General features: G+C 36.8%; 1 protein-coding gene across 6 annotated transcripts; it reads left to right on the forward strand.

Moving 5' to 3' along the window:
• Positions 1-2,461: 2,461 nt before the first annotated feature.
• LOC113783238 lies at positions 2,462-19,269 on the forward strand. Of its 6 annotated transcripts, none has more exons than XM_027329325.1 (13): positions 2,462-3,272; positions 3,660-3,741; positions 3,859-3,962; positions 4,357-4,483; positions 4,564-4,658; positions 7,471-7,594; positions 9,797-9,877; positions 10,417-10,515; positions 10,611-10,775; positions 11,595-11,735; positions 11,878-11,934; positions 18,360-18,491; positions 18,794-19,269. In XM_027329325.1, the coding sequence occupies exons 1-13, from the start codon at positions 3,232-3,234 to the stop codon at positions 18,998-19,000; spliced, it is 1,455 nt and encodes a 484-aa protein (XP_027185126.1). In that variant the 5' UTR covers positions 2,462-3,231; the 3' UTR covers positions 19,001-19,269. The 6 variants fall into 6 exon arrangements, with proteins under 6 accessions (XP_027185126.1, XP_027185120.1, XP_027185124.1 ...); XM_027329319.1 differs by having other exon boundaries at positions 2,463-3,272; positions 10,611-10,796; XM_027329323.1 differs by having other exon boundaries at positions 2,463-3,272; positions 10,611-10,796; positions 18,360-18,479.
• The last annotated feature ends 297 nt before the right edge of the window (positions 19,270-19,566 follow it).

Raw genomic sequence — 19,566 nt, forward strand, 5'->3', positions numbered from 1 at the left:
GTGATAGCCAGCTTTCATCTTTACATCTTCTGATATTTTTAAGAGAAAATTGTTAATGATATTCCTCACATTTCATTAAATAAAATTTTCCATCCTTTACTATTAATATGGTAATTTTATGTCCTTATAAAATTAAGTCAATAAAATTAAGTTTCAACCCAAATTTTCGACCACTTTTTACTGGTGAAAAATTTGGATCCCATTTATGGTAAAATAAATGACTCGATTCATAATCATATTTACTTTACAAAAAGTAGGATTTGAATTGAACTATATTTATTTTTCTTCTAAAAAGTGAAATCTGACATAATCTATTTTCATTTTTTTCACTAAAAAAGTGAGATCTAACCTTTCATGTATAAAAAATGATTGCATACAGGTTGTTTTGAGAAATGACTGGTTTGTGTTGTTGTATCTTGTGTCGAAACAAAATTGATTCATGCCTTTGTTGCTAATTTGAGAGCACACTTAATATCCTGTTTGTTATGTGTTTTCATGATCCATGCGAATTTGTAAACTTATATAGTCTAAGAAATAGATAATATAATTTTGAGAAGTGGCCGGTTTGTTTTATTGAATACTATGTTGAGACAAAACTAATTCATGCGTTTGTTACTAATTTGTTGACTAAGACGCATATAGTTTTTGCACCAATATTTTACTTCACTTTACCAAATTAATTTTTTACCTTAGATTTAGATGCTTGCAATGATGATAGATTCACAGAGTTAGTTTTGTTCTTTAAATAGTACTGTTGTAAATGTTAGACAAGACGGCCATTGAAGTTTGCGCTAGCTATTGCAAAGATCACTACTGTTGCTTCGGTTGTTCCTAGTACATCTTTTCGAATTTCACTTGTACCCTTGACTTTTACTATTTATTTTAGGGAAAATGGCCAATTTCGTCCCTATACTTTTATACTTGTGCCGATTTAGTCCCTTTATTTTATTCTTGGCCAATTAGATACCTTAACTTAAAATGCAAGTTCAATTGAGGCCCTTTGTGGCGGCGCCACCAGAAAATATCAAGCGGGCGGGAAATTGACCACATAATAAGGGTTACTTTTGGAACATCACTTATGGGACTCTAAGAAAGCCAAATAAAATCATACGTAGCAGAATTAAACTCTGAAATCATACCAAACTGGAATTTTGTCCATAATTACAAGTGAAAGAGGGGGGATCCCCAGTGGACATTACAAGTGAAAAACCCAAGCGCATATCAGATTATGCATATATATATACATATGGGGGGTATAGTAGATAGGACCAATCGAATTAGGAAGGAGTACTAAAGAAGAGTAAACTGAAATTGGAAAAGACAAGACAGGATTTGAGGAGGCTTCGAAGATCTGCTGCGGCATTCATGGGTTGGAGAATGATGTGTGGTGCGGGAACAAAGGGATTGTGAACGGCGGTGAAGTGTACGGAGGTTCCTGTGCAGAGCCCGGGGGAATCATCAGCTGGGACGGAGTGCACTATACTAAGGCTGCAAACAAATGGATTGCCAACCTCGTACCCAATGGTTCGCTCTCTGACCCACCCACCACTCCCAATCGCAAGAGCCTGTCATCCCCAAATCTGAGCTGTTGCTGCTGCTGCTGCTCCTCCTCCTCCTTCTCACCATTTTTTTCTGCAACCTTCATCGAAATTGCCTTTCATGCTCGATTCGCACCCCATTTTGTCTGTTGTTGCAATCCCATCGGCCTCCTTTTTCTTGTCCATCATCAATCACTGGAATTTTGCCCAAATATCTCTTGGATTATAACTCTAATTGTTTTCTACATAAGTCTCTTTCAATTTGGTATGATTTCAGAGTTTAATTCTGCTACCGTATGATTTTATTTGGCTTTCTTAGAGTCCCATAAGTGATGTTCTAAAAGTAACCCTTATTATGTGGTCAATTTCACGCCTGCTTGATATTTTCTGGCGGCGCCGCCGCAAAGGGCCTCAATTGCACTTGCATTTTAAGTTAAGGTATCTAATTGGCCAAGAATAAAATAAAGGGACTAAATCGACACAAGTATAAAAGTACAGGGACGAAATTAGCCATTTTCCCTTTATTTTATTCTTTACTAATATAATTTGTGGATAATCAAAAAAGAACATATATGGAACAAAATTATCATCTCACTCCTCAAAATGTCCTTTTAATAGTATTTTTTCTGACTTAGATGGATTTTGTTATCAAAATTGTAAACTTAAGGGAGGCTAGTATTTTCTAGATTTTTTGTAGAAAAATTACTGTAATAATTTGATATATGTGAAATAAAAAGATGATTGAAAAATGTGTTCTCCAAAACGTACCAATATTTCTTTGAAAAATTGCTGTCCAAAGGCCTTAGGAAGGAGAGGTTTCTAAATTATCCCATAATTCATATCTATTTCTTCTCTTTTGTCTTTCAAAACCAAACGCGCTACATTCGTTTTTTCCAAGAACTAACACGCGTTCTGCAAACAAATTTTACACTTTTTTTTTGGTAAGCACGGAGTTCGGAGAGTGCTTCGTTCTTGGGTCTACTTAATTCCTTTTTTACATTTGGTTTGTGGCTTTCCTTTTCCTTTTCTTTTTCCCACCCCATTAACTGTTTCATCCGAGTTCCAGATCGAACAAGCAGTCGTAGGTGGAGCACACCTCCCATCTGTGGGAGGGGGGGAGTGAGTCGGGCTTTCTTGAATTCACCCCCGGGTTACTTCTTTTTCCTGACATTGATGGGAAGATTGCACCTTTCCTGATCCTCTTCCTCTTTCTTTTCCTAACGAAGACGGAAGACTCTCATCTAAGTACCATTACTAGCAGCTGATGGGTTTTTGTCCAATCAATTTTCTGAATTGTCAGTTCTACTATTTTGTACTATCTAAAGTTTCGACAACCGCAAAAATAGTGTGGTTTTAGTTGAAATTCTAGATAGAGTTTCGATTTCCTACAACACCAACCTTTTAGTTGAAATTCTGGATAGAGTTTCGATTTCCTGGCGTGAATCGTTCGAATTATCTCCCCAGTCAGTTGGATTTTCCCCATTTCATTTCTGGTGTTCTGGTTTTCCCTTCGCCATTTGCTACCCTTCTTGATTTCCATCGCCTACGTTGTTGGACCAAGAATGAAAGTATAGGGAGAAGCTTTTCCGTCTCCCTGGTTGCAGCTCATTGAATACTGTATCATGTTGTTCGACAATCTACTCTAGCTCAAAAAGTGTGGTTTTTTTTGTTTTTTGTTTTTTGGCTGCACCAGATGATCGATCAGTTTATTAATTTTGTAATTCGCCCGCCCAGGTAAAGTAATGCATATAGTAGGATGCAATTCCTGATTTGTTTCCGATGTGCTTACGAATTAAAATGACAATACATAGACGGGAAGTTGACAGTGTATGAGATAGCATTTACACGTCCAGAGGACAAAAGATTCCAAGTTGCCCTTCTCCACTTGCAACATTCCACCTATGCATATTTTCACTATGGAATTTTTTGACCTTTCAATTGTTGTGCATAAGCAGTTTTGCTTCTTTAGCCCTTTAATTATGCCTTATCTGTGGATTTACACCTGCTCCTTTTTCCCCCTTTTATATTAAGTCGTAACCCTAGGCTACACTTCTGTTAGCTTTGTTTAGCATTTGAGTGTTGGTTATTTCAACTATCTTCTTAGCATTTTCTGGTTAGCAGGGCTCAATATAACCCAGATCAGTACTTGTGGGAGAAAGATTTTACTCTTGCTGGCAGAAAATACAAGAGACAAGACTTGGAGGCAAGTATGGGCATCTGTTACTCAACCTTTATTTGGACTTTTTTGCTTTGGGCAGCTTTAATCTGCTAATGTGATGGTGTTCTAAGCCTTTAGGGCATCCTGTGCTTAAATTTTCAGCTTAGGAACGAAAGTGGACATACATTACAGTGTAGCCATTATGTTCCTTCGCATTTTCCAGATGGAACTCCTTTACCTTGTGTTGTATACTGCCATGGAAACAGGTGCGTCACTTTCAATCACATTACTTCAATTTGGTGAAAAGTCATTGCTAAATTTTGAATGTAGAACTAAGCATGTAGTAGATAGTATTAACTGTTCTTATGATTGCATTATCCAGTTATTGACTTGTTCTATTTCGTGTTATAAATTCTCGCCGAAACCATTTTAATTGCTGCCATGCATGATTTTAATTTGTTTGAAACTAACTGCTGGCTTTACAAAATGCAGTATTAAACATGCAGTGGCTATAGAAATCTGCATTCCATGAATTTCTTGTACAGTCATTCATTCATCCAATCTATGGCAATTTTTTGTATTTTTGGCATTGTTGGACTAGTAAAGTGCTTGCATCTAAAGAATTTTACTTGCTGGCTGTTTATGATGTGGGTCCTGCAGTGGATGTAGGGCAGATGCAAATGAGGCTGCAGTAATTCTTCTTCCCTCAAACATTACTCTGTTCACCCTTGATTTTTCGGGTTCAGGCTTATCTGGTGGTGATTATGTTAGTCTTGGTTGGCATGAGGTATGTTTTCCTCATTATCCTCTCTCACTATTTCCTAAAATGTTTTCCCTGCAGAAATGACTCTATTTATTTTGTGCCAGAAAAATGACCTCAAGGTTGTGGTCTCGTATCTGAGAAGCAATCCAAACATTTCACGCATTGGTCTCTGGGGACGGTCAATGGGTGCAGTGACTAGGTGATTTGACATTTAATTAATGATCAGTTCAATCATACAGCCCCTAACAACTAGAGTATTGCTTTGGCTTTTGTATTTCCTATTGTTGCTATTTGTTCCTGTCAATGTACTGTTAATCCTGTCAATTTACATTGGTGTGATATTCTGAATGCTATCCCAAAGAGGAAACTTAATGTTTTCAGCATGAAATGAGAGACTCGATTCAACAACCTATGGCAAGAATTAAATTTAATAGGTAATCTGGTAAAAGCTAATTCTAGATCTTGTAGAAACTAGTAAGAATAATTTAATATCATTCTGAAACAGAGATTATTGGAGCAGTAATAGAGAAATCATGAATGTTTGTCCAATGTCAAATATCTTGGATGTACTGAATAGTGTACAAGATTGTAGCTTATATACCACTAGCAGGTCTTAAAAGTTTTGGGGAGTGGTTTAGGCTACCTGTGTTGCTGGGCCAGTGCACAACTCGAATTGCTGTGGTAGTATCAAATTAGAGTAGCTTAATGTAGCCTCTTCATGGGATAAGATTGCTTTATTGGGTCTAATGAGAAAATCAGTGCCTTAGGGGTGATTTTCAAACCCTAAAAATCTGTTGGGTTGAAGTAAAGGAAAGCAAAAGAAAGAATATCATTGCATAGAATTGAAAGGCATCAAAAAATGTAGTTGCTATCTTATTGCATGGGAGTGGAAGCAAATGAAAAGGAGATACTTAATGTTTACAGTGTTTGGAATTGGTAAAAAGATAAAGAAAAAGCTTACAATTTTGATTTTAGATTTTTTGTCCAGGAATTAAAGCTTTATTTTACCTAATTTCTTTTTTTGTTTTGGGAGAAACTCTTTGAACTATCTTGTTTATTTATTTTTATGGTAATCTATGTCATCTTTTTCAAGAAATTTAAAATGATTATGAAAAAATGTAATAGTATCACATATTTTATTAAGTTTATTGGCTTTAGCTTGTTATGCAGAGATATCAGATACAGAATTCTGTCCTTTTGTTTTGAATATTGAACAATATCACGTTGAATGGTCAAATTATAACAGAAAGATTAGACAAAAAAAATGTGGGAGTGTAAAATCTTCAGGTTTAGTTAGTTCTTATGAAGGTGCTTCGTCATGCTGTAGAATTTGCTTGCATTCAAAGGATGTTCTAACTATGTTCACTGAAGTTCGGATAATTGGTCCAAATGTACTTCTTCAAATATCCCAAAAATTCTGTCAGGGCTCCTAAACTTGACTAACAAGCGAGACAATAGATTTGAGATAGACTGATTGGCGGGTATAAGGGGAAGCACCAGGAGTTTTGGAACCGGAAAAGAAAAGGATTTTTTTGCACTGCTTGCTCATAGCGCACATCCTAACTGTATATTTTGTTTAGCCGAAGAAGCATCAGATAGTTTGGAGTTCTTATGTGGATGATGGATCAATTGTCACATCAATGTGATAGTGCTTGAGTTTTTAGATCATTTAGTAAAGTACTGAAGACTGGTTGGGAAGTTGAATCATCTCATTGTGACTAAACCGAATGTTTCTGTTCTTGTTAGTGTGATTAGTCAATTGCTTAAGGATCCTCAGTTTGTCATATGAGTTGCAGTTATTGCATCTTTTTGAGATACCGTTGAAGTGCTTTGTAGATTTTGGGATACCCATTTGATGGTTCAGATATGCATATTTGGCTGGTTCTCAGATCAAAAGTCAACTATTTGGTGTTCTGTCTTTGTTTTGGTGCTTGATATCCTCAAAGAGCAAGAGATGAATAGCCCTTGCCAGGTCAAGTGCATAATCTATGCATTGTGCCATAGCTCATACAACATTTAATTGGTTAAAGGGATAATATACTGCTTTGCTCTGAAAACTGGTAACCAATGAATTTGGGGCAAGGTAACGGGGCAATAGCTCATGTTTCGTCCAGGCCAACATCCTGAGAGAATGAAGCTTATTGAATTGATAGTCATATGTTGGACAGGAGAGCATTGCTAGAACAATTTAATATAACATATCATAAGAAACCTGTAGATCAATTACCTGAGCTTGAGGAAGTTCATGAGTGAAGGTTAAGATCTTGTGATATCTAGGCTTCAGTTTGACAAAAGAGCAAGAGTTCAACTACATCATACAGGGATTAACTTTTCTAAATACTAATAAATAGATAGTGTACCTTTGGATCAATATTGAATCTTCCGAAATTTTTGACATCCTAATCACAGTGGGGATTGGTGTGAAGTTTCTTAAATTGTAGGTTGTAGGCTACTACTTGGGTATTTTGGGTGGTGATTAGGCTCCTATTCTGGATGAGTGCACACATTGATCAATACGCTATCTATGATTAGCTCATTCTCTTTACTTCTTTACTTAATCTAGTTTGTGCTCTACCTCTTCTTCTTTAGGCCTTCTGTTTTCTTTTCTCAAAAGGATTTATCTTGAGCTTTATGAGTTAACTTATTTCTGGCAGTGAAAAATTTCTATTTCTTTGGTAGCTTAAATTCCCTCATTGTCATGTTGGAGATTACTAGTTCAAAACACAAAATAGATTGTCTTCATGCAGAGGGTAGGTCAAGGACCATTTAGCAAACTGATTCACCTCAAACTCTACATGTGCAGGAACCCTCTCCACTGAGTTTTTCATATATTGGTGAAATTTCTCTTTGATTACAAAATTAAAATGCTTGCTGAAATTTCTGTATATTGGTGAAATTTTTACTCTGTCTGTCACAAAATTAAAATGCTTGCTGATGAGCCTTTTTCAAGCAGACGAGCTCTGACTTTGCTAGGATAGTTAGTTATGTGGTTTTGTATATCATAAATGCAGCCTTCTTTATGGAGCAGAAGACCCTTCGGTAGCGGGAATGGTGTTGGACAGTGCATTCTCAAATTTGTTTCACCTAATGATGGAACTTGTGGATGTATACAAAATCCGGCTTCCTAAATTTACTGTATGTGTCCCTTCTTTTGTTTGTTTATTCTGTTCGAAGTATATTTTGGAAATAAAATTTAACTGTCTCCTAACCAACGTGTAAATACATCCGTAAACATGTCTGTATAGCTTATTTGTTTTGTAAGCATTATTCCCTAGGAAGAAATAGAAATGATAGGTTTTTATGTTTTGTTGGGAGTACATGTCTAGTGGACATAATTGTTTTTGCTCCTGAGACAGAAAAATCCTTACAGGAGTGCAAATTATTGTTGTTCCTTTCATTTTTATTATCAATTTGTGTAAGCTGAATGATTTGTTCTAGTTAGCAATCTGTGGACAATAAGTGCAGTTTTACTTGGAAATATTTTTCTTGAATATCAAAGTATATTTTTAAGGGTAAATTTTATATGCACTGATAGTGTATATACACCATCACCGTTAGATTTATAACACGTGCAAAAGTTGGATTTCAAATTCAAAGTTTGCATAGTTGTCATTCATTCAAGACTGAGAGTGTATACACTATCAGTGTAGGAAAGATTAATCCTATTTTTAAACTTTTTAGTGTAAGAAAGATTAATCCTATTTTAAAAATTTTTTCTTCTGTAGGTTTCTTTTCTTTTCACTTTTAATATTTCTTGTAGTTGATTTTGCAGCATATATATTAAGTGGTTAGGTGTCTTGATTGATTTTTATATTATCCTACTCTCTTTACAGATTTAGTTGAACTAAATCCAGATTGAGTGTTCTCCTTCCCTTTTTAATTAAAGAGTTCCTTAATGTTAGGTGTGAGATCTACTAATTTGTAATGTGGGAAAACGCTGTATTCAATTAGGAAAGAATGAAATCTTTTTGCAATTTTAACCAAAGTCAACTTCAAACATCGTTATGCCAGATCAAACTTACATGGTTCATGATTTGATTTCCTGGCAAATTATAGGTCTATTTCCTTTTTAAAATGGTAATTAATTTACTAATATGCCCCATTTAATGTACATCTTTGTTAAGAAATATACTACTCCATTAATAAAAAATTATTCTAGTTGGAGTAATAAATACAATAATAAAAGTGTTGTGTGAAAGTAAGAGTAGGCCTATCGATATGCTATGGTGGGAGTGCATGCAAATAAGATGCTTGCCAATATACGAAAGCTGCCACTGCAACGGCGGGAGTGCATGCAAATAAGATGCTTGCCAATATACGAAAGCTGCCACTGTTTGAACACGTTCGAAATTTTTTCATTTAAACAAAAGAGAATTGCACTCAGTAAATGTTTATTATTGACTATTTTCATATTCTTTCTTAATTTAAGAGACATTTTTTATTATCTTTCAAATGATTCAAAGAAATGCTGAGGCATTACTGTTTGTAGTTACTGTGCTTTTTCCTCATCTTCTCTTTTCCTCCTTTCTTCTCCTTTCTTTTCTTCTCTACCATTTTTTTGGCCTGTTTATTTCCCCCTTTTATTACCAAAAGGAAATTGACTTCACTGCTGCAATCCTTCTTTTCATATACCTCAGTCATCTTGTCTGATTTTCTCTTTCTCCTAGTAATCTGCATTTCTCTTGCTGCAATAGCGCCACTTGAGGGCAGCATTATGCTGATTTTCCTGACTTCATGCTGTGCAACAATTTTACTCTAGGTCTTTGCCGCTCTTTGGACAAGTTTCTTCTGAAGAATTCCATTCAAGCCCCTCCCCATTCTACTTTTATTTTTCAGCTAGTCAGTGACATCATATTTGATTTTGATTGCCGTAAGTATGAGAAGATGAATACCCCTTAATAACACTTTTGACCACCCATTGATGTTTATGCTTTTGTGAGCGGAGGGAGAAGGGAGAGGGATGGGGAAGGGCTGAGGGAGTTTAAAGGAGCTGGGAGGGGGAAAAGGGATGCACTGGATAAAGATGTGGGGAGGGAGGTAGGAGAGGGGAGGGACCAGGGGAAGGGCAAGAGCTGGGAGTGGGAAGACTGAAGAGGGAAACAGAAGGTGCAAAGAAAGAAGGAAAAAGGGGATGGAAGACAGCTGGAAAGGGTGGAAAAGAAAGGAAATGAAATTGTCATGTAGGAATCAATAGGTGAATCTCATTAGAAGCCACTGTACCACCATTGTAGAAATCTTTCAAGATACAACATTTTTTAAATTCTAAAAAAGAAAATGGAGTCAAATAGCCTCCTAACTTGGTTCTTTTAATGCACTGAGACTTCCCTCTGTCTCCAGGTTAAGGTGGCTCTTCAATACATGCGGCGAGTGATTCAGAAGAAGGCCAAATTTGATATTATGAACCTCGACTGCGTACAGGTTTTGATAACTCATATGATTCTTTAAAATGATAAACTTGGGTGCATGCATGAAATCTCCATGGCTTCTAGACTATCGGCCTATTTCATTTGCTTCAGCAAAGTTAATTTACATTTTTTGAACTTAATAGGTATTTGAGGTGTTCTTAGTTGCTGTTGACATAATGATTTTGGATAACCATTTTAAACTGAAAAACCTGAAGTGCCTGTTGTGGAGCTTTTGACAATGACGTTGCTTTTAAATTCTTATAACTCCAATAGTACCTTGTAGATTTTCAAACAGACTTCATAATATCTTGTTTAAGCAGCTGTTACAAAAGCTAATGCATGTTTGACGGTCCCTATCTTTGAAAGCAAAGGTTAGAAGAAAATCATTGTAATCTGCACAAGTGGCCAGCATGTTTGTTTGTTTGTTTTCTTTCTCTTTTCTGGTAACTTGCCTGCATGTTAGCCTCCTTGTCTTTTTTCATCTTGAGGAGGCTTGGTGTTGATTCTGTGGTTCATCATTGTATTGCATTTCTTTTTTCACTCCACCTGCAGGTTGCGCCCAGAACATTTATTCCTGCTTTGTTTGGGCATGCTAAAAATGACAAATTTATTCAGCCTCACCACTCAGATCTAATTTTTGGGTCTTATGCGGTATAGATTCTATTGTGAGATCATTTCTTTTATGTATATGATGCACACTATATATGTATCATGGTTGTGTAGTTCTCAGTGTTGTTCTTTGACAGGGTGATAAGAATATGATCAAGTTTGATGGCGACCACAATTCCTCTCGACCTCAGTTTTATTATGACTCAGTAACAATATTCTTCTATAATGTTCTTCACCCTCCTCAACTTACACCTGCCCATACAAGTAAAAAAGAGAAATACTCTGATTTGGGGGACCTCAAGGTCAGTGATGATCCAGATGAGGTAACTTCTACTTATCATATTGTCATTTGTGATTCAATAGTGCTTGTCTATATTCTTTTGCTGTTTGGGTGGCAAGAAGACAAGAGGTGGTGGATGTTCATTGATACAAACCATATCCTAGATACTAAAAGTTAGTGAACTTTGGTTTCTCGTAAACTGTTGAAACTTCATACCGTGTGAATATGGGCAGTGAACTTTACATTATATCATTGCTGGACCTCAATTTGCTTAAATGTGTTCAATGATTAGGAGGCATTTTTAATCCCCTGTTTTTTTGCTATTTTTTTAGGCAGGGGAGAGGTAGGATTTAAGAAGCGGGAAGGGGGAAGGGGACTCAAAACCAGGACCTTTAATTCCTAGGGCCTCAAGCTTAGCCACTAGACCGAGGTCTCCTCAGCTTCAATCCCCTGTTTAATTAACTCAAATTCCAATTAATCTCTAGATTTTGTTATTTATGTGAATTGGGAAAGGTGTCATCCTGATATACCTGAATGGAATTTTGTCTGCTTGTATGTATTATTTGTTTATGCTGCTAGTGGGGGGAGGGGGTTGGAGTTGATTGATTGTGGCATAATCTATATCAAAACTAGAAAGAATGGGTTAATTCTGGGTAATGCCTTCTCATTTTACTGTACTAATTTTGCAATTCAATAGACAGCTGACTATGTATCTTTGGTTATAACATCAAGCTTGTAGCCACTAAGCACTCTGCTTGCTGCTTGTGGTTAACCTGATGTTTGTGGGTCTCTGATTATTCTTTCAATGTGAGCTGATGGTAAGATTTGTTTTTCCCTTTAGAATCTGTTATATGAGATCATAGCTGGTCTTCAAAGTGTTGGCGCGGATGCTTCTAGTTCATCGTCTGCTCCCCCTGGCATTTCAACAGCAAAGTCAGTGGGCGAACTTCTTTCTGAGATTGCTCCAGTTGTGAGTGTACTTGTATGAATATTTCCTCTGGTGTTTTAGTTCTTGTTTTCTTGAATGAGAAAGTTATTCATATTTATTGGAGCATAGATTGATGAACGTGAAAATTGTTTTTAAGTTCATTGATTGCAGATGTTAGTTCTTTAACTGATTGCAGGATTCACTGGTCATTGAGGACAACCTAGTGAATTGTGCTGATTCATCACATGCACAGGTATTGTTGGCTGTTCGAAATCTTTTGGTGTGTTTTTATTTCTATTATTGCATACCTGTGTGATATCAATTTTCTGAGTTGTCTAATGCTACATGATGTGGTAAAAAAATAACTGAGCTTTAAATTTCTCTTTGACGCACATATACCCACATCAAATTCTAAGCTACTTTATACTGAAGCTCTGTTGGTTTCCCTGGTTTCGTACTTGCATTATTCATCCATTTTTCTTGTTTTTTGGGTAATATGATCTCGAGGAAAGTCAAAGCTGAGAGTGGGTGTGGATGTTGTTGAGAGTTAAAGTAAAGGTATCATCGTAATTACAACCAAATGCTACTGCCATAGATGCTACTAAGTTAGCCACATTATGTAGACTCTTCGTTCTCCAAAACTACCTTGACATGGTATTAGAGCTGTGATTTGCATTTTTTGTTCTTCAATCCTCCTGGAGTTCGGAGGGAGTCTTAATTCCACATCAGTTTCCTAGGGATTTCCAAGCAAGTTGAGAGAGATTTCAGGTAACTCCAGTCACTGTCATTTGGTTTTGAGTTGACTAATTTGTTTCTTCCTCATGATGTCATTGACCAGGCATGGTATCATTAGACAACATGCAGTTAGAATAGCATCCCCCCCAAAACTGTTTTTGCACATATATATGCAACAAGAAGGCATTTTTGTTTTAGCAACTCCATTTTTTTAGGTGGAGTTTGAAGACAAACTTTTCTGTATGCAACACTTTTCTGTAAAAGTGTTGAATGGGTTGGAAATTTATTTTTTACTTTATCAATACAAATACGAGCTGGTATATGAAACTGATTTTTTACCTTGAACATGAGCACATAGTATACACTGTTCTTTCATCATGAGGCAAAGCAAGTAAATCTTGAGAAGTCATAAACAGAAACTAGTAGATACTTAAAGTCCCAACCCTTCATCCTCCTGCATGCGTCAATTGATATCACTTGAAAATTTATAGAGGTGGTTCAATCTTTAAGCCTGTTTTCCATATATGTCTACAAACTGGAAACTTGCGGTCTATATACCTAGTACAAACCCTAAGTCAAGCTCTAGTCCTCTCTCTCTCTACACCCTTTGGATTTTCTCTACTTTTTGAAGCTAATTGCATTTTCCCCTTCCGTGCTTAGTTTTCTTTCATTCTGTATTGAGTTCCTCGTAGCATGTCATTGCCATTGCATCCTTCTTCATCAAAGGACATGAAGAGACTTTGTAAATTCCTTGTACCTTTACCAATTCAACCATATTTTTGGACTGAACTGAAATCTACTCTCCGGGAAAAACACTTGTTGCATTTTTAGACCTCGTTTACAAGCATCAGTCCACCATTGACTCTGCCCATCTTCTATCATCTTTTTGTGTTCTAAATCCAAGCATAAATAATTTTGGTTGGTATCTATTTACAGTATTATGATCCCCTTTACAACAAAACTTGCTGCCTGTGTTCTGACATGTTTCCTATGATTGATCCAAACAACATTTAATGATCTTGCGCTGAAAAAGGGGTGTCCTTGTTCATGTTTGAGGCCTTTGTATAATTTTTTATTGCCTTGAGGAGTCAGAACTACTTTGGTAGGTTAAGAAAGCTCGAGTCAAGAAAGTGTAAGCTTCTCCTGTCAAAGCCGCTTAGTTAACACATTAATGAAAAATGCATGGAGGTGTTGTAAAGATGTTTGGACAATTCAGACAATGCTGGAATATTTTGACAAAGTTGGTCTTATGTAGGTTATTTTGTTGTATGAGTAATAGCTTTTTGTTCCAATAGAAATATAATTTTAAGGGCATTGAAATGCTCTTTCAGTATATGCTGAATAAGTGAGAACTGACAAATATGGGATCAAAAAGTCTAGGTAGCTAAGGCAATATCAGGGATTGTAGTTTTTTTGCTGGAGTTACTTTTCTTTGAAGGTCAAACCCTTTTGGCTGCCCGCATCAAATTTAAGTCACCAAATTCATCTTCACTTTTTCCATTATCTAAGCCTTTAGCTTTCTTAGTTGTTTGGGTTCATTAAAATATGAGTTTGCTGGTGAAGCTTCACAAATCCCATTCTATCCTTTCATATGAAAATTGATAGGAACCAGCACTTGAAAATGTCTCATTGACCCTCGCAAGTAATGGCATGCACATATGGACATGATTGAAGTGTATCATGCAGCACCTCTAGTGAGCCCACATGACTATGGGTTTGTATTCTATTGAATGGTATTGAATGAAAAGAACCAATTACTTTGTTTACCGCGTTGCAATGTTACATGGACTTGTCAGTTTGCCTTATCATACCCATATCGACACGATAAGACATGGTTACGGATGCAAGCTGTAGGTAGGTTAGCTGGTGTCTCTGGAGGTGAAAATGGAGAAGATAGAGATGACATAGAGATAGAGAAAATATCACTTATCATTCAACCAGATCTACTTGGCAAGAGGAAACGAATGATGTTAATATTGTTGCAATGGCTGCATGGTGAAGATTGACCACCAGAGAAATTGCTGGTGGCTGTTGCATTTTTTGGAATGTTCTGGATAGAAAAGAAAGGTTGGTTGATGGCTAGAGGAGTTGAAGAGATGTGAGGCTGCTGTAGGGTTTTTTCTTTGTACCAAAGCTTGTTTTTGCATAATAAACCCACAAATCTTTGAAGAACTTATAAAAGTTCCACACAGCTTTTATTGTACTAATGGTTCTGCCCGTATATTATTTGTAAATTATACCATGACCCTCATAGTTTTCACCTCCATTCTGGATGAATAACTATAGCCATGTCCACAAATCTTAAATTTCCCAGCATAGAGAATTTGACTATGGATTGCAAAACCCAATACCTGCAGGTACATGGCCTGATGATTAATCCGATGGTATGTATGACTGACAGGTAACTTATTTGACTAGGGGTTGCCAACAAGTTATCCGAGGGTTTGCTAAGAGGTCCTTATATCCGACTCCCGATATTCGATATTCTCTCTCTCCCTCCCTCCCTCCCTCTCTCTCTCTCTCTCTCTCTCTCTCTATATATATATATATATATATATAATTGTTGTGTAGGCTGGCAACTTTTATAGCAAGACTCAATCACAATAAATTTATGTAGTCAAATCATGAGATTAACACTCATCCTCTCAAGTCTCAATCTCAAAAGTTAGTTTTGAGATATTTCAAACCATTTAGATGCGTGTATTTTGGTTTCATAAAGGATTTGACAGGTTTAATTAGGTGGTACAGGGTATAGGTGGTTAATCCAAAACCGATAGCAGGCAAGTTTGATAATGGGATATAAACCGTTAAGGTTGCCTGTTAGGTTTTGGTAAGGGACTTGACTAAAAGGGTAAGGCCATCAATATGGTGCTGGCATTATCCCTACAAACAAGGTGCCCTTGCTCTTCATCACCATATTGATCATAATTAGGAAGCTCAGATTACCATTCTTCATAGTCTCCATCCTCCAAAACATCGTCCAAGTGAACTTGCTGCTGTAGACAAGGGTAGTCATGTCCTGTTCCCTTTAATGTCGCCTTCTCAACCAAAATTCTGCAATCTTCAGCTGTGGGCTTCGAGTCAAATTGGTCCTTCGCACAAGACTTAGAATGAAGGAAATCTTCTGCATCCATGCTTCTGTTAAAGTTTGGAACTACAATTTTAACTCCTTCAGAATTTAAATCCAGAGCTCTTCCCAACCATTCTTCAAGTCTACTGCAATCCAGATGTTGATATCTGCAGGACAATGAAATGGTTGATGCTCTTCTCATCATCAGTCTTCTTCCTTGTTGCCTCTTTTTTATAGGTTCAAGGGTTCCTGTCACCTACTGGTAACCTTGCTCTAGCTTCTGCACAATCCCTACACTCTAGCTTTTGAACCTGTAGCATGAGCTATTATGTGATATCCTACATCTCCATCATCTAACCTTGCTATTGGTTAAGCTTTGGGCTCTTGCATGTGGTGGCATCTCAAACCTTTAACTCCTAATACCAAATTCATTGTAGCAAGGATAATCGGATCTTGAAAGAAATAATCCTAGGGAAGAAACAAGATGGATTCTGAACAAAAGATAATTAGGGGAGAATGATGATGCAAAACAGATGCTTTCCTTTTGGATGGAAGGAAATGGTGTGAGAGAAGGTAAAGAAAGAGATATTGGTATCTTTTCGCATGGGAGTTATAAGTAGAGAGAAATGGGAGGATGGAAACTAAAGGATACTCTCTCTGAAATTGGAGGCAATTGGGAAGTGAATGGGCCATTTGAAGCCCACAAATTGTCACATTTGCCTATCAAAACAAAACCAACGAGTTTAAGTTTGAGGGCGAATGTGTAAACTACACATGTTAATCATCTTTTCCCCTTCAATTCTCTTCAACTACTCACGAACAACATGGAAGAGAGTAGTTACCCTATCTCTTCTGTTTTGTTCTTTTCGTTTCTTTTCTATTCCCTCTTGCACTACCAAACTTGGCAATAGAGAAAGCTAGCTCTAATTTTCTGAAAAAGAATATAAATTTGGTAACAACTTACAACCAAGTACTATGTTATGGAGAAACGCTAACCAAACCTTAAGTCCTACTGTATCATACTGTTTTATAAAATTCTAATCCTTATCCTCAATAATAAGCAGAAAAGAGGACTATAAACTAAAACACTGATTTAAACCACTCTTAACACAACTTAAACACATAATCAGAAATTATTAATCGACACTGCTGGTCCTGGATCACAATATATGGTGTTTTTCAGCATTTGATGTAACCATCTTAATTTGCATTTTTTCTTTATGATCTCTTAGATGTTTGTAAAACATCATCATTAATATGCATATAATGGACATCTCCAAGCCTAAGGAAAGAAAGAAAGTTTTAGTTCAAAAGTGAGAAGATTGTCTATGTGGTAGTATTAGAAACATGAAGATATGAGAAAAAATATAAAGGCTGTAGCCTGTATATATTTGTATTGCTTTGTCATCACTTTGTATAACTAGGGATTCTGTCTTTTAGTCCTCATTTACAGGATTCACTAAATTACAGGAGGTAATTATTTAATCTGAAGACTACAATGAGACAGTGGTTTTATGTCTTAGAATAAATGTGTATTCCAGTGTAAGAAAAAAATTATTGGGTGTAAATTATCTTTATCTTGATGCTCTTTGTTATTTTTCGTGGCCAATAGGACATTATTGATTCTAAGCTTGAAAGTAGGAGATGAGCATTGTGAAAGGGTAATTGGATTTGGAAAAGTATACTTCTGGATCAGAGAATATGAGTTTCTTACTGACAGATAATTTTGTTTATTTTCATTTTTTAAATACTAACTGGGAGGCAATACAGATTATTGTATGGGACAGTGAAATCTGACTTGTGCCTTTTGCTTCTTGGAGTAATTATAGTTATCCAGAATAGGAAAGGGAAAAAAGCACCAGTTATACTAGTAGTATATTGACACAAGTTGTTGAGGATTAATTTATAACCCTGGTTAAATGACTCAAATATTCCCACCTTGTTCTAGCATTCTGCCTGAAATCCTCTGTCCCCCCCCCCCCCCCCGGAAACAAAGGGGAAAAATATAACCTGTTTTCCTTTCCTCAGAACAGTTGTTGATCAATAAAGAACCAATACCTGCTCAGCTTTTGTGTTTCTCCAAACCCATTATCTCCCTTCATTGCTCTCTTCATCAAAAAATCTCATCGTCCTCCCAAAGGAATTGAACATTCGAACAGAAACGCAAACAATTGGTGGCTTTAACCACTGGAATGGTTTTTATTTAGTGGAGGGAGGAGGAAATTGGGTACAAAAGATTTTCTAATGTGCAAATTTAATGTGCGTCCATGTCTACTGTCTCCTTTTGTAGTCTATGCCTTTTATAGTGGTATTCAACTCATGGAATCTCAAAAAAGGTATGCAGGTGTAAATGGATGGATCAGGTTCTAGACTATCATAGCAGGAAATTGTTAACTACTAAGTTTGAGGAAGGGTCATGGCCCTCGAGTGTGGTTGGACTGGGGAATTGGGTAAGACGGCTGGAGAGGATGCGGGAAACTGTGGCTGTTTGAGTCATTTGACGGGGGTATAAAGTTAAGTGGGAGTGCCAGTATCGCATTCCTAGTCATACTAATAACTGAATTTCACGAGAACTGGGAATTTTTATCATTAATTGGTGTTTGTCCCTGAATATTAATATGCTTGCATGGGTGCTTGTGTCTTGTTCATTGATTCATCAATTTCCTATCATCTTTATTTTCTGGATTTCTGTATCCGCTTCATTTCAAAAATCAAGGTCTTTTGTCATACACTATTAAGCATTTTCCTAATCTAGTATAATTGTATGGCTGGCATGTTTTAACCTTGACGCAAAAAGTGATCCCGTTTTGGACGCATTAAAGAAATGCTCCTTAAGCTTGCTAAATGGTGGATATGCAACCCTGATTTGTCAGGACAAGCCCAGTGGCCAGAATGAGGAGTCTTGCTCATACACCAGTTCAAATAGGGAAAGTTGGGGAAGATGCTCATCTCTTGGCAGTGATGATGAACCTTGCTTGGATTGTACAGATGATGTAAGTGATCAGGTATCTTCTTCACTCTTGCTTCCCCCTCTCTCCCCTCCCCCACCCCCCGGGCCGTGCGGGCCCACCCCAAAAAAAAAAAAAAAACCGGGGGGACTCTGGACAACAATTAACATGTCTGTCTTGCCGAAGTTGTCTTTCAGAGGACCTAGCACTGCAAGCTAGAAGATAATGTGTTTGCATATCTTTCTTTTTTTTTTTTTTGGGAGAAGAGAAGGGGGGTGGGGGTGCATGATGACATTGGCTTGTGAATGGTGCTTGATCAGTGTCATAGAGGGCAAACTAAACCTTCTGATGATTTTAAGTCATTTCAGAGGACTCTAAAGGTGCTTGCTACACCTGTTCGAAGCGTCCGACAGACAGCAATAGATACAACACATGATGAAAAGAATAAGAAGGCGGTTTCAACAACAAAAAAGAAATCCAAACGTGACAAGTTTGAAAAGCTGGAGGCTCTAAGCCAACGTCTTCGTCTCTGCATTCTGAAGAGAGTTAGACACTGCTCCTCATAACCACGTGGTAGGTGTATAATGCAAATCTTCATTATTTTCCTTTCTTTGTAGCTGTGTTAGTGGCCGCCTATCATTCGTTCATCTTTACAAGAACTTTGTATTTCATTGGTAACAATGTATGTATATACTCCCAGTTTTTATTAAGTAGCTCAAAGTAATTGCACTCTGCTGTTTGCTTTTCTTCCTAAGAACCAAGTAATTGAGAGGGAGAACAATATTTGCCACTCTGATATATCATGTATGCAGTATTCGCTGCTGGTTGCAGTTAATTTTTGCGGAGAGGTTGGCGCATCTGTATTGCGAGGTAGTTTGATAATTCATGATCTCACGCTGATCTACTTGCTAACTCTTTGGCCCGAGTCATCTTCTGTTAAAATTAGTAATTTCTCGAAAATACATCAAAAAATCAAGGGAAGGTCGACAATATAGTCAAGCAATGTCTGACTTTTTTTTTTTTTTTTTTTTTCCGGAAACGGAAATTAAAACACACCCAATAAGATTAGAAACACTCAGGAGTCATCGCTAAATTGAGTCAAAGACTAATCTAAAGGGGATCTACTAGAAAA

This window comes from Coffea eugenioides, chromosome 9 (assembly GCF_003713205.1).
Source record: "Coffea eugenioides isolate CCC68of chromosome 9, Ceug_1.0, whole genome shotgun sequence".
Taxonomy (NCBI): Eukaryota; Viridiplantae; Streptophyta; class Magnoliopsida; order Gentianales; family Rubiaceae; genus Coffea; species Coffea eugenioides.

What these genes read in the sequence shown, in the direction of transcription:
- LOC113783238 (XM_027329319.1), top strand. Translation starts at nt 3,232, where the DNA reads ATGATCGATCAGTTTATTAATTTTGTAATTCGCCCGCCCAG. An exon ending in TTAGTCTTGGTTGGCATGAG is followed by an intron (nt 4,484 to 4,563) that starts GTATGTTTTCCT and finishes ATTTTGTGCCAG; the next exon opens with AAAAATGACCTCAAGGTTGT. An exon ending in TCCGGCTTCCTAAATTTACT is followed by an intron (nt 7,595 to 9,796) that starts GTATGTGTCCCT and finishes CTCTGTCTCCAG; the next exon opens with GTTAAGGTGGCTCTTCAATA.